The sequence below is a fragment of the Melitaea cinxia genome, chromosome 11 (genome assembly GCF_905220565.1).
Source record: "Melitaea cinxia chromosome 11, ilMelCinx1.1, whole genome shotgun sequence".
NCBI classification, from domain to species: domain Eukaryota; kingdom Metazoa; phylum Arthropoda; class Insecta; order Lepidoptera; family Nymphalidae; genus Melitaea; species Melitaea cinxia.
In genome coordinates, this window is record NC_059404.1 from 17,279,936 (window position 1) to 17,295,279 (window position 15,344).

Here is a 15,344-nt window from a genome sequence, read left to right on the forward strand (position 1 = left end):
TACGTTGTATTACTTGTCGATATAATTGAAGTCGGTTTTTCTTCGTTTGCCTGCAAACACAATTTTTCTATAGTATTTTTTTAGGGGTAGGATCACTTAATGAGCGTAAAATTACAAAATACTGAGAGATTCAGGTGGAGTTTCAAGCGCCACCTTGAAAAAGTGTTTTTAATCGATATGGAAACTATGCACTTGAAGGCCAAAATTATTTTAACCATTCAAAATCAAAATCAAAAAATACTTTATTCAAATATGCTACAAAAGCACTTTCGAATCGTCATTTTACAATTTTTTTTTTTTTTGAACTATTGAAAGTTTTGAAGCTATCTCTGATTCGGAATGTAGATTCTGCAGAGAAGAATTGGCAAGAAACTCCGCAGTTACTCTTTTGAAATTAATATATAAACTGTGATTTAGTACAAAATTAGTAATATCTTACATCAAATACACCGTCACTAAGTGCACACATTTTTCTCATCTATGTAATCTTGCACCGATATGCTTTATCTATTAAGTTATTTTTAATATTTGTAACTGTTTTGTAAATCTTACCGTTTAATCGTCAAATAACACAAAGTGAAATAAACCGGTAGAAAAGATTGTATAGATAATTTTAAGTTATCAGCGGAGATAAAAAACATTCTCTGTCAGCATTTTATTTTATACTCACTAAGTGATTCCAAACATTAGTTTTAAAAAATGGTATCAGAAAATTAGGGCGAGATTAAATTCTATTTTTACTGACCTCTTTGAGCGGAGTTAAGCAAATATTGTCCGTAATAATTTCCCGCCATCGCCGCCGCAGATAATATTCGAGCTGTCAAAACACACAACAGCGAGCTTATATAATATAATAAAATGAAATTGTGACCAGCTTATGTTTGTACGTAGATATTTACGAAAAATCAATTTTAGGGATCCCAAAAAATATATTTTTAGAATATTTGTCTATGTGTCTTAGTATATCATAGCCATGTTATATAAAAATACCGCCATGTAACTAATATGACTTACTGAATACTTTTTAAGACACACACGTGAAGAAAATTCTCGAATACAGAGTGTTTGAGTTTCCTTCACAAAGGAAACGAAGGATTAGTCTGTTTGTATCACGCAAAATCCGTAGCAACGAGTTTGGTTTTTTCACAATTATGACCTTGGAAATGTATCTTACTTAAAATATTAAAATCTGATACGCTGTCTATAAATAATCAATTCTATGTTACTTAGTTACTACCCTAAAAACAAGTAAATCGTTTTGTACACGGACCCACTGCAGGCGAAATCGCACAGCTATTGTATAATACACACAAAACGCGAATAAAAATATTCTCTACGTATTTGACTGATAGTAAATACCTTATTATAAGATTATCAACATCGAAGTATTAAAATGGTAATGTATCCCCATTAACGACACGACAAAAGCGACTACTGGCGGCATGAGTCAGTAAATCACGGCACATTCATGGCACGTGAATGGCCACAATAGCGTCTTGCTGTGATTGTGCTCGCATCAGCTTGATTTACGTTCAGCGGCTTAGAGCGCGTCCACACTGGTCGCCGAGTTAGCCTATACTTATATTATCTATATTAATATTATAAAACTGAAAAGTTTATATGATTGTAATCTTAGAAACTACTTTCGAATTGAAACATTATTTGTGTGTCAGATACTATATATACAGAGGCTACTATTAATAGGCTATATAATATTTAGGTACGCTTTTTCTTCAAAATACCCATTAGACACCCATAGACCCATTTAGTAAAATTATAAAGTAATATTACAGAAAAAATATATCATCATCATCATCATCATTTCAGCCTATTGCAGTCCACTGCTGGACATAGGCCTCCACAAGTTTGCGCCAAAAATGGCGTGTGTTTTGCTCATAGTCAGCACGCTGGGCAGGCAGGTTGGTGACCGCAGGGCTGGCTTTATCGCACCTATGACGCTGCTGCCCGTCTTCGGCCTGTGTATTTCAAAACCAGCAGTTAGATGGTTATCCCGCCATCGGTCGGCTTTATAAGTTCCAAGGTGGTAGTGGAACTATGCTAGAAAATATATATATTCATAAATCACTTTGACAATTAAATAACTTGTGAACTAAGAAATCAGAAAATTTGATTCTTGACCTCGAATATTATTTTTCGCTCACATGGAATATAGCGTCTTCGGTGCGACAAAGCCAGTACTGCGGTCACCAACCCGCCTGCCCAGCGTGGTGACTATGGGCAAAACACATGAGTTCACGTTATTTTTGGCGTAAACTTGTGGAAGCCTATGTCCAGCAGTGGACTGTATAGGCTGTAATGATGATGATGACATGGAATATATGGGAGATTTATGATGGTTAGGTTAGGATGGTTTAGGATGGTTTTAGCAATTAATTTCTAGAAATGTACGCAAGGTCTTTATCCAAATTCAGCTTTTTCCCAATCTCCTTTGTTTGATCAATATTCTTATGTTTATTTTAACGGGACTATTGTTACTCCTACGTATTTATTTTGCAGATATAATTCTTACCATTGTCCACCTCTTTATTAATATATCACAGTTGAAATTTTATTTATTTTTATCTGTATTTCTCTGTAAATTAAAAAAAGCAAACGAGAAGTATTTTAAATTAGTAAAGTTATTGGAAAATAAACGCCATCAAATAACTTTTTACTTTGAACCATACAATCATATTATCTCTAAATTACATGCAATAATAAAAATAATATATGACACCGTGAACGCAGCACTATCCTGTGGTAATGAAGTAACTGGACTGGATTTCAAAAACAAAAAAGTAAAATGGTATTTGCATTTTTTAAATACAGACTACAAAGAGTAATCGCTAAAGTCTTCGAGTCAGTCATAGACATTAAAGTAAAGAGAAAATATATATTTTTTTTTATTATCGTAACAGGACAACACTTTACCGGATATTTTTGAACTAGGCTAGTATTAGTACTGCGCCCAGTACCCAGCATGGTAACTATGGGTAACACACATGATTTTGCGCCATTTTTGACGCGAACTTGTGGAGGCCTATGTCCAGCTGTGGACTGCAATAGGCTAAAATGTTGATGATGATGATGATGATGATGATATAATAAACGATTGGCAATCATAAACCTTCGATAAAATTTGCTTTAAGTTTATTTTACATATTATTTTATATGGGTATAATAATTAACACAAAAATATATAGCTAAAAAGTTAAATTAATCTTATTTTAATTTCCATGTTTAAAACCAGACATGGAAATATGTACTGTACAATATTGTTACTTTTAAACATCACTCTGGACGACTGAAAGAAGTAACTACGAAGTTTCTAGTCGGTTCTTCTCTGCAAAATCTACATTCCGAATTTATGGTAGCTTCACTTTTAACGATAATTATATTTTAATTTGTAAGACGACGACAATTCGAAGGTGCTTTTTAAGGCAATTTGAATAAAGATATTTTTTATTTTAATTTTAAAATTAATGATATCCATAGAACAAAACGCCGCGTTGACCAAACGGTCACAGCTATGGATTGTGCCTGTTGCACTGGCGGTTGCGGGTTCGATCCCCGCACATGACAAACATTTGTATTGGTCATACAGGTGTTTGCCGTGGTCTGGGTGTTTGTGCAGTCCTTGTGGGTCTCCCCACTGTGCCTAGGAGAGCACGTTAAGCAGTCGGCCCCGGTTGTTATCATATACACCTGATAAAGATCGTTACTCATAGTAGGAATATATCCGCCAACCCGCATTGGAGGAGCGTTGTGGAATAAGCTCTGATCCTTCTCCTACATGGGGAAAGAGGCCTATTCCCAGCAGTGGGATATTACAGGCTGAAGCGTAATAGAACAAAAACGAAAATTGAACGAAATAAAATGGCTAAATTGTATCGTATTATTTTAGTCGTTGGTAAGATTCGCAGCGCTTGTAATTATTTTGCAAATTTATTCAAATAAGCAAGAGTCCTGAATTAAATACACCTACTTACTGGAAAGAATTTAATATTGTTTGAGCCAAGAGAAATATAACAACGTTATTTTTATAACTTGCTTTAGATAAATATGAAACATTTACGTCGATTTTAAATTTAAAATTATATATGTAAGTATATATTATATATAATGTCTTTTTAATGTCTACATATACTATTATATACTTGATATTTTTCTTCGGTTGTATAATACTCAAATTTTTAAAAGTACTGATTGATAAAAGTTTGCATTATTATAGCCTACAGGCTATATTACATAGTATACAGCCGAAGTAGCCAGATATCTGGCCGTCACTTAGGCTATAGATCATCTTTTACTTTAGTAAAATGAATAATAAATGGATAATATAGACACACATATATTATTCTGTATATTTTAAAACCATAATTTATAAAAGAACATTTTTAATGTCAGTGTCTGACTAAGCTATTAGTTTTTATTACTATGATTTTTGTTTATTTCTACGTAAGTACTAAATTCTTACGAACTTTCCTTCAAATACTACAAAAAAAATCAAAATTAAACAATATAAAAAATTAATGCTAATCAAAAAATACATAGCAATAAACAATAACATCACAGATAAACCTAGCAGTTATCGCGTGGCGACGTAGCCAGCTCGATATAAATAATACTCGACCGGCAACTGCGGCGTTGCCAAACCGCCGAGGTCTGCGTCACACTCGCCCAACACGCCGCGCGCCGCCATTTTGGCCAGGCATCCAATTCTACAACCAGTCTGCCGCCAAACTCTGCGTTTAAAACAACATTTTTACGTTGCGTTTTATACGATTTTATTAAACAATAATGGATAATTTCGATACTGAAAGGTTTATAGAGGAAATAGAGAACCGTCCTGCTTTATGGGATAGTTCATTAGAGGTGTACTGTAACAGGGAATTCAAGAAACAATGCTGGAATGATATTGTTGATATTTTCGGCGGTAAGGGTTTGACAGCCGCGGAACGGAGATATATAGGTGAGTGATATTTACGTTTTTATAAAACTTCAACTTTATTATAATAAACAAATAAATAAATAAACGCTTCACACTCAACGGCCCCCAGTAGGATTTTCTTCTATGTTGGGGGTCCGGAAACACACACAATACACATGCACAAACGCCCAGACCACGACAAACATCTATATGGCCAATACTTATCTGTCGTGAGCGGCGCTCGAACCCCCGACCGCCAGCGCAACAGTCAGTACTGTGACCGCTGCGCCAACGCGTCGTTATTGACTTTGCAATAAGGAATGCATTTAAAATTTAATAGTATGTACATATTTATATAAAATATAATAATAAATATAAAAAGTTACGCTTTTTAATTAAACTAGTCAGGTCAAGTTTTTTGTAAATATGATTTTATACAATTCCAATACTAAATAAAAAAATATGAAATGACAAAAATATTTTGGTAATAGTTAATAATTTAAATGTTGAATTTTACTTTTTAAATACAATTAATAAGTTAGTAATACAAATAATAATAATTAATTTTTATAGTACACCGAGATAATTTTACTAACAATTTAACCATCATTGAATCCATGACAGTATTTCGTCAAACAACTTCATTGCTACATATTTTATAACCAGTTAATATTTTTAATTGTTTTTTAATACATAAGTATCTTCGTATAGCCATATATATTTAAAAGGGTTATATCTGTAATAGTTAATATCTGTAAAATATTAAAATTAAAAATTGAAAATTAATTTATCTATACACTAATAATAATTAATACATAATAAAATTCCGGTCATTAATAAAAGGCTATATTATTCAGACGTACTTATAAGCTATAAAATATCGTGTTAGAACTTACAAGCCATAATATTAACACCGGTAAAACCACATAAGTTGTCTAGTCCATAATTCAAAGTCAACTTTATTCTTGCATATATTTAGTTACCATTCCAACACTTCAATCTTATCAATCATCAATCTTATTTTATATATTATAAAATTCTCGTGTCGCGGTGTTTGTAGTTAAACTCCTCCGAAACGGCTTGACCAATTCTCATAAAATTTTGTGTGCATATTGGGTAGGTCTGAGAATCGAACAACATCTATTTTTCATCGTCCTAAATGTTAAGGGTAGTCCACCCTAATTTTTTTAATTTTTAGGTAAATTATTTATTTTTTATTTTATTATGATTTGGCGTTGAAAATACACAGAAGCCTAAATTTTCACACTTCTACCACCAAACCCTATTTTTAAATAGAGTTTAGCGGCAAGACAACGTTTGCCGAGTCAGCTAGTAAAATATAATTTTTTTATTCTTCTGGGGTGACAAACAAGCATACGGCTCACCTGATGGTAAGCGGTTATCGTAGTTTATAGACAAGTGCGACACAAGAAGCATCGCAAACGCGTTGCTGACCCTGAACCAATCCTCCCCAGCAGCTTCTGGCTACCTTACCACAGAAATACAACACTAATTGAGAGCAGGGTTATTTCGCTGAGATGTTAAAGGTTATCCAGACGAGTTTCTCCAAATTTTGAGCAGGATATTTTGAAAAAGATAATGTAGAATAAAAAGTCATCATTTTCAGAAATCACTCTACAAAAGAAATGGAAAGGCATCCGCGGCTGTTTCACCCGCGAGCTCAAGAGACAAGAGAAGCTGCGGGGTGGAGACAGCCCAGGCCCAAGGAAGTCTGAATACTCCTACTTCCAACAACTTCAGTTCCTACGTAACGTCGTCACCACTAGAGATCCAGACGATGCACCGGACTACATATATTATGAAGTTCCAGATTTGATCTCAGTCAAGGAAGAAGATACGGAAGATCCTTTAAGAGAAGATGGATTTAGAAGGAGCAAGAAATTCAAGTGTGACGATGATGAAGACAGACTGTTTCTTCTGTCTATGTTGAGTACTTTGAAGAGTGTACCGGCTTCGAAGAAAATGAGTACTAAAATTAAATTAATGACTGTACTGGACGAGGCGACAAGGAATTTGGACTAAAGTTAAATATTATGTCAATGTTTTATTATATAAGATGTTATTTTTATTAAATTGTTATAAAACTACAGTTCTTGTTTAGTGGTGTCAATCGTCGGTCGTGGGTTCAATTGAATTTCAGTGCAGATGTTCTCCTTAACGTATCTTGAGAATACGTAAAGCTGTTAGCCCCAATTGTCATCATGGAAATTAGAGAGCCAAAGTTACTTAGAAATGGGGAGCAGCATGGGGCATTTAAAAGTTGATTCAAATAAGTCTAGTTTTTTAAATTACAAAATACTTGCACCTATTAATACTTGATAAAACACTTTATTATACTATTATCTCTTAATAATAATGTTTAACGGAGCTATTATTAATATAACACATATTTTTTTTACGAAACACAAAATTGTTACTTTTTTTATTTAAATTTTTGTTATTCAAGACATAATATTATCTGTGGTTTGTTTCCCGCGTAAAATATTATTGTCATCATAAGTGACTGAACGGCAAGACAGAAACTGATGTGTAACTCTTAAGTCTTAATTAGTTAATTCTAAAATTTCCTATTCTGATTTCTAAATATTTTTGTCCTATAATGCAATTACTCGGTAATAAGAGGTTCGACGAAGGAAAAAGAGGCCTATGCCCACAGTAGCATGTTACAGACTGAAGCGTAAGAGGCTTTATTCGTCCACTCATCAGCCTATACTAACATATTACCTTACACAACGAATCCAAAAGTTTCCGACCTTAATTTCCTCGATTTTATTAGCTTTAAAAGTGAAACACGAAATTCCGTGTAGTTTCAGTTCTCTGCCGCAATGCGAACTCCTTGTTTGATTAAAGTTTGCTTGTGTTTGTTCCCAATTCTCTGTTGCTGAAACCAACTACATCAAATATGCAACAGTCAGAGTCGTACAACCAAAAATATGTTAGCAGGTTTTAAGCTTCTGTACTTTTAAAACATTGGGTATAACTAATTCACTATGTATTCTAAATTACTCTATTATATTTTAAAGAATGTGGACTCTTCTAACTCTCTCTTTCTCTCTATTCTTAATACTTAGATATATAAATGATGATTTCCTTATTCCGATGGTCACGCCTTAACTCAGACACGACCTTATCGATTTAAGTCGTTCTGATACGTTCTACTGAGAATTTATTTATTTATTTAACTTTAATATATCCGTGTATTATAGAGTCAAATAGTTTGACAATCTTAATGTTCTACCTTTATTTTGATTAAAAGGTATAGTAATTTGGAATTTGTAGTTTTTCCATGCCTGAATTAACAGTTACGCACAACCAAAATTAACTGTGCAATAAGACTTTACTTTTAATCCCTCGTTGCACATTAATTTATTTATGTGAAGATATTATTTTTAAAGTTTTGACATTGTTGTGGTTTTCTTGAATATACAAAATATGAATACAAAATTATAAGAAAAAAGTCAAGTATTAATCATGATGTTGAATCGTATCCTCAATATCATGCTTGATACTAAATGCATGCAATTCTTCCCATCAGATATTTCTGACCACCCAATTGCACTCCTTATTTCAATCCTATTAAGATACCATCATCATTACATAGTATGAAACATAGTCGCTTCACGCTGTCTGTAGGCAATGATCTTTAAAACTACGCAACGGATTTTGATGCAGTTTTCTTAATAGAGTGATTTCAGAGGAAGGTTTATATGTATAATACACGCATATATTTTTTGCAATCGTGCGAAGCCGGGCGGGGTTGCTAGTCAACTATATTTATCAAAACATAATTCATCAAAGTTCCATTGAGGAAACTTCAGTATCTACGCGGGTCAAGATCCCGTTTCACATCAATGTGACTCTTATTGTCGCGTTCATAAGAACTATGTGGTGACAGTTTGTTTAGTGAATGTTGGCCGAAGATATACGTAATACGAGTGGTATCATCCGCGTATGAAACATCGATTTCTAAAGACGTATCGAATGTGCTTGTACATGTTACTGCTACGTTTTCCTTTAGTTAAGGTAAAAGTGTATGGAAAATTAAATGTAGGAGAACAAATTCTTGTATGATGGTCTCTATTCTAAGGACGTTTCTCTTCTCTAATAACGTTTTCACTTACAAGAATTGAAATTTCTTGGTTACACATTACTATTGATAAACTTAACTATTAAAAGCAATATCAATATTGCAAAAATAGTTTAGACCGTTTATCGATAATTATTTCAATGTAGATAACGATAAAAAGTCTATGTTCTTTTATGAGTTATTAATTTGTTTAATTTCAATATTATATGATACATATACTCTAGCTGACCACGCAAAAGTTGTTTTGCCATATAATGTCATTAACCCCCCTTAGCCCTATTATAACTTAGGGGTATGAAAAATAGATGGTGGCCGATTCTCAGACCTACCCGATATGCACACAAAATTTCATAGTATTTTATTAACCCTCTTAACCCCCCCCCCCCTCCATAACTTAAGGGTATGAAAAATAGATGTTGTTCGATTCTCAGACCTACCAGTCAAGCCGTTTCGGAGGAGTTTAACTACAAACACCGCGATACGAGAATTTTATATATTAGATGTACTTTATTTATTTTTAAAATATATTTTCTTTTAATGACCATTTTTATTTTCTAATTATCTTATAATAATACATTCTTTGTATTTTTAGATTAACGGATTTATCTTATTTCCATAATAACTTGAATAAATTCTACCTATACATACTCATACAAGGGCTTCTTATTTACTATCATTAAATTTTATTAAAATAAGAGTATACTTTAGAAGTGTGGTCTGAGTAAGACTTTTTTAGTTCCTATAATATACGAAACGTAACTCTCTCTCTTTCTATCTTCACTAACTTATATCTCCCTCATCGTTCGCCTCATCCGATCACATTTTTCGTAACGCTCTCATCACGTACTCATTAGCTTAGTCACCTCCTCTATTCCCTAGTCTAACGTACGTAAAGAAGTTTTACTTCAAAAAAAAAGTCAAAAGTAAAAGAGATTTAGGTTAAGTAGTAAAAATATCAATCAATAAAAAAAAAATTCAACAAATTTACATCAACATTACGTACATTACAAACTTTTACTTAAATAACAAAAATTTCTTGGCAACGAAATCGACGTACTATGAACGCGATCCCAAAAGGCGTTCCAGCGCAGATTTATGACGTTCGGGGGCTCCCGGGAGGTTTATTGTTACTCAGTTCAATACTCAATTTAACGTTTGATATTTATGATAAACTGTGACCACGTCTTTGTACGAGTGGATCTTTAAAATAGAAATGTAACTGAAAATTCTAAACATTTTTTTAATATCATATCAAAAATCGACCGTTCCAGCGAGGATCGAACCTGCATCTTCGACTGACCGTGTATACGATATATCGACCGATGTACTCGATAGATCGAAATTTTTGATATAATAATTTTATATTCGGTCTAAGCGACCGTGGCGCCGTCTATAGTGAGTTCTTTACAGAAACTCGTAACTATTCAAAGTTTCATATTACAATGAAAATCTTTGACAGGAGACGACCATGCTATTTTTAATTCGTACGATTTATTTTTGTGTTACCCACACATTAGGAAATTCTAAACACATTTTTATATTCGATTTTTGATTATATGATATAAAAAAAAAGTTTAAAATTTCCTAATGTGTGGGTAACACAAAAATAAAATCATACAAATGTAACTGAAAAATTAAAAATTTCTAAAACTGAATTATTTAAAAAACCATACCACCAGTTACAATGGAACAGAGTTAGTTTAACTGGGGTGGGGCACAGCAGGAATTGTTCTGCACAAAAACTGAGAAATACCTCCATCTTTCAGAAGATCACAGCTGAATGATACTGCTTTCAAGCAGTGTTGTGTTCCTGTAGTGAGTGAAGTGACCAGAAACCCTAAGGGGGTTGAGGTTAGGATCGGCAACGCCCTTGCTTCTCGTATTGCAGGCGTCTATAAGCTAAAGTAATCGCTTACCATCAGGTGAGCCGAACGCTTGTTTGTCGACCTAGTTATATAAACAAAATAGTTGAGACATATGCGTACCTTTTAGCCGACTTCAAAAAAAGGAGGAGGTTCTCAATTTCACTGTATTTTTTTATGTATTACGATTTCGATAATTCTTTTTTTATTCAAAAGTTTGACACGTCGCATTTGAATTTGATCGAGTTACGATCAGCGTTTTTTGAGTTATTCTAATAATGCGTATTTAATGGATTCCTTTTTGCGTCTACCTACGTCGTATGGTCCATGTTAATTGAAGTCCGATTTTTGTCGTTAGCAAACAAACTCAAATATACTTAATAAAAAAGATAAGTTGGTTGCTTAAACACTGTCACAGCACAGGCACCAGGATATATACAAGTCATCGCGATTTTACTTTAGATGATTATTTCCTTTGTAGCTATAAAAAATAAATACACAGGTATACATTTATTGGTAGGAAATATGTTTTGAAATGGATTTCACGCTGAAGTTTTGTCTATGGTAAGACCATATCCATAGCTGGTCTTATGTGAGCCCGATTTTTTAAAGGCATGTTATCTTTTTAAGAAATGTCAAAAGGTGATCACAATTGTGATGCGCTGATTATACAAATTATTATAATCAAAAAGTATCAAGACTAGTTCAGGTCAATTTCTCCTATACATTAAATTACTTGATTTACTGATAGGTAGACTATTCTGGCCCTTACACATTCTAAGGGTCGCATATTCTAAAACAATATTCCGTGCAATTCAATTACTTTAAACATTTCATTGAACAGTTATATTAATTTGAAATTACAAGACAAACTTTAAACTAACCTAAACTATCCAATTCTGATCTGTACCCTTGTATAATTATGTTTCCCTGGTAACTAAATTTAACAACAATTTAGTTATAATGAATCTCACATTATATGCACTCACATAAATAATGGTCGAGAGGAACGTTGTAAAGGTACCGAGTGTCCTTTATTATTTTCGTGTTGCGCCTAATTGCTTGCTGGCCTCTATTAATCAGCAGAGTACATTGTCGACCCAAGGCATCGGACTTAGCGATGAGTTAGATAATGCTGTAGGCTTACCTCTTACTGTTTGGTAAGGGACTCTTTCTATATGATTTGGAGACCGGTATCAGAAAGGATCTGTGATGTGTCATGTGACTCTTTAAGGACAAGCGCATATATTTTTGTTAATTTTATTTTGATTTGCCTTAAAATAACCCTTAAAACGTTAATATGTCTGGAAGAATAACTCAATAAAAATTGAACAACCATTTTGCAATCTATACTCGTATTATAAACTCGCCAACCTGCAGCGGAATAAGATGTAGGTGGTTTGCAGTACATAGCTAGAGTATACTATAAGCAAATATTTTTGAATCAAATTTTTTTATTTGTTCAAAAATACAAAAAAAAAAACACATAATTAACACTTATTCTTATGCCTGCCACGAAAACTCACAAGAGTTTATCCGGATAAGCCGCCGCATCGCATACCATATTATCATGTAATATTTATACCGTACCGTACCATATTATAGCAATTAAAACTAAACTAAGGTAATTACCAAAGTTTTGTGACTATTAAGCGCTTTAAGATTTCAATAAATGTTCTTCAAAATCAAAAAAAAAAAAAAGAAAATTCAAAATGATTGACAAATGTGATTTTAAGTCTGTCTAATCAGAAATTTCATAAGCTGTAAAATAACTTAGTACAACTAGTAGAAATGGGATAGTAAATAAATAATGTAAAAGTCAGCTTATAAAATGAACCATATTTTCCAGCTCGATCTCGAAAGAGCACAATAACGTCATTAGCCGGTTAATAACTCGCATACCAATCGAAGCAGACCCGATAGTAATAGAATTTAGTTGCACACAAAAAATTGAAAAGTCAAGTCTGAAATTTTAGGCATTTGGCTTGGCATCATCGTAGTTATCAACTGGGTTTTGTGCTAAAGCTCACAAGGTCATCCGAGTTTATTATATGTCTATTGGTAGGTCTGTTTGTATTATATGCGTATCAGGGTTACTATTTGCTGTTTCACCTTACAGTTGGTCGTTAAGTAATAGATGTTTATTTGCCGATTTATTAAAGCCTGCGTCAATCAAAAGTACGGTTTATTGATATGGATTTCAAGATGATAAAGTCTGTCTGAACACATCTATTGAAAACACAGGGTTAGTGCAACAAGCTTACATTACGCTCACAACACCCATTTTACGCTTTGTTTTCCTATTTCATTCCTAATAAAGATCCCCAAACACTGTTAATATAACATTTATCTCAGAGGTCAAGACGAAGGAGAGAGTAAGGCGAGTAGATAGACCACGTGAAACTTAAGCGAAAGGTAAGTTCATATCCGGAATAGCCCCGCTGAATTTATAATTTGCTTTGTGAAGGCTTATGGTTAGACATTTATTTAAAAGATTAGTCGTTTATTTTCCAATATTTTTTCTTTATAGATGAAAAATCTTTTTATAAAGATTTTCTTACATGCGTGAAGCAAAAACTTTGTACCCCTTTTTACGATAATTACGTTGACAGAAGAATATGACGCACACTTATAGTTTACATATAGAAGGAGTGCAGAATGCTAATATTTTTTTTTAACATTATGTATAAAAATATAATATATCAATAAAAAAAACATTACACACACTACCGTGTATTTGACACACACACGCATATTATTCTCTTTTGTTGATTGTCAAAGTCTGTAGTCAAATTGAAAATTTGTGGAAAAGTTTTTTATTTTCATAATTTTTTTGATTTTCTTTAATTTAAATTTTTAATGATGTCAAATTTCGACCTCTCATCCGACCACTAGTATTAACAAAACTGAGATTATTTAGGTACGTGATTCTAGGAGCGTTAGCAAATAATTTTCCTTTCATGATACAATGATAGATACCTGAACTTATCATGACTATGAGGTATCCATAATAACAATCAGGATTAACATCTGCAGGTGCTGCCCTAGTCACGGTGAGAAGAATCACAATGATATACTCCTAAACCAGGAAGAAATATTCGTGTAACTTTGCATCTAACTGCTTCGAGAAAGAATCGAAACCGCGACCCTTGGCTTTAAAGCAACTTCTTCACACAACATCAGAATCTTTGTCATATCACAATTCAGGTTTCACAATTAAGATTTCAAGAAACGAATTTTTCTCAAAACTTGTAGATATTTGATTGTGTTTCCGGAAAACTATAACCTAGGGATCTTTTAGTCGCGAGTGAATAGGTTACTTCTAGGTAAGCTCCATCTTAGACCGCATTTTCACTTATCATCAAATGTCAGTTGTCAAACGCAGGCCTATCATTGTATTAAAAAAATAAAATAAAAATATTTGTCAAGTATTTAGTGAAGTTCTGATGTCAGTCCCTCTGATCGATACACTGGAATAGCGTTTATTCTGTCCGTGTGTATGAGTGTGTGTTTGCGCTTCAAATATTTACTCGCCACGGGAATCAATCCTGCTGTCTTCTGAGCCACTAAACCCGCGATTTTATAATCGTTACAAATTAAAACACACACGTGTTTCTTTTCTTTTAGTCTAATGTAGACTTAAATTAACAGATTATTCAATGTTCCAAAAATGAAAACAAATTGCCAGATAATCCAATTTAAGCTAAATAAATATTCATAGAATAGATATACGTTTCACTTATGCTCATCACTTCAGCCTAATAAAGTCCACTGCTGGACACAGGAATCCATAAGTTCGTGCCAAAAATGGCGTGAACTCGTGTGTTTTGGCCACAGTCACAACGCTGGGCAGGTGGGTTGGTGACCGCAGTGTTGGCTTTGTCGCACCGAAGACGCTACTCATTCTATCAATATTAGTAATTAAATACGTAGACAAGTTTACGGGAGCGAGAAAGGGCTTTATAAAAAAATATTACATTAATTAAACTAAAACTATTTAATTAAAAATTATTTAAAATTACAATGGACACATCCGAACAGAATTACATGCTCTCGATTAATCCCCGATTTAATTCTAATAAAACTTTCCCAAGACATATGATCCCAAAGCATGAGACAACGTGAGAATTCATTTCCTATTCCTATTCCGCTGATCAAGCATTTACTTCTATTGTTCTCATACTTTGGTCCAACATAACTACGTTGTGCATATTTATATATGCAAGATAATGTTAAGATTTTCTTGAGTCAAATATTCTTCACGCCAGCACCAGTGCCGCAGTGGAGCAGGCTGTTGTAATTCCGCACCCCCGACACAGGAGTAAATCTAATCTAATGGTGGCCATTGATTTTATGAGGCGCTTATTTATTTATTTATTATATATAATCTAATGCGTTTAGAAAATTTCGGTATAAATTCATAGATCATGATCTATGTATAATT

General features: G+C 33.3%; 1 protein-coding gene across 1 annotated transcript; it reads left to right on the forward strand.

Moving 5' to 3' along the window:
- Positions 1 to 4,734: 4,734 nt before the first annotated feature.
- On the forward strand, positions 4,735 to 7,361 carry LOC123657807. Its single transcript, XM_045593316.1, has 2 exons — positions 4,735 to 4,972; positions 6,558 to 7,361. The coding sequence occupies exons 1-2, from the start codon at positions 4,801 to 4,803 to the stop codon at positions 6,971 to 6,973; spliced, it is 588 nt and encodes a 195-aa protein (XP_045449272.1). The 5' UTR covers positions 4,735 to 4,800; the 3' UTR covers positions 6,974 to 7,361.
- Positions 7,362 to 15,344: the final 7,983 nt, after the last annotated feature.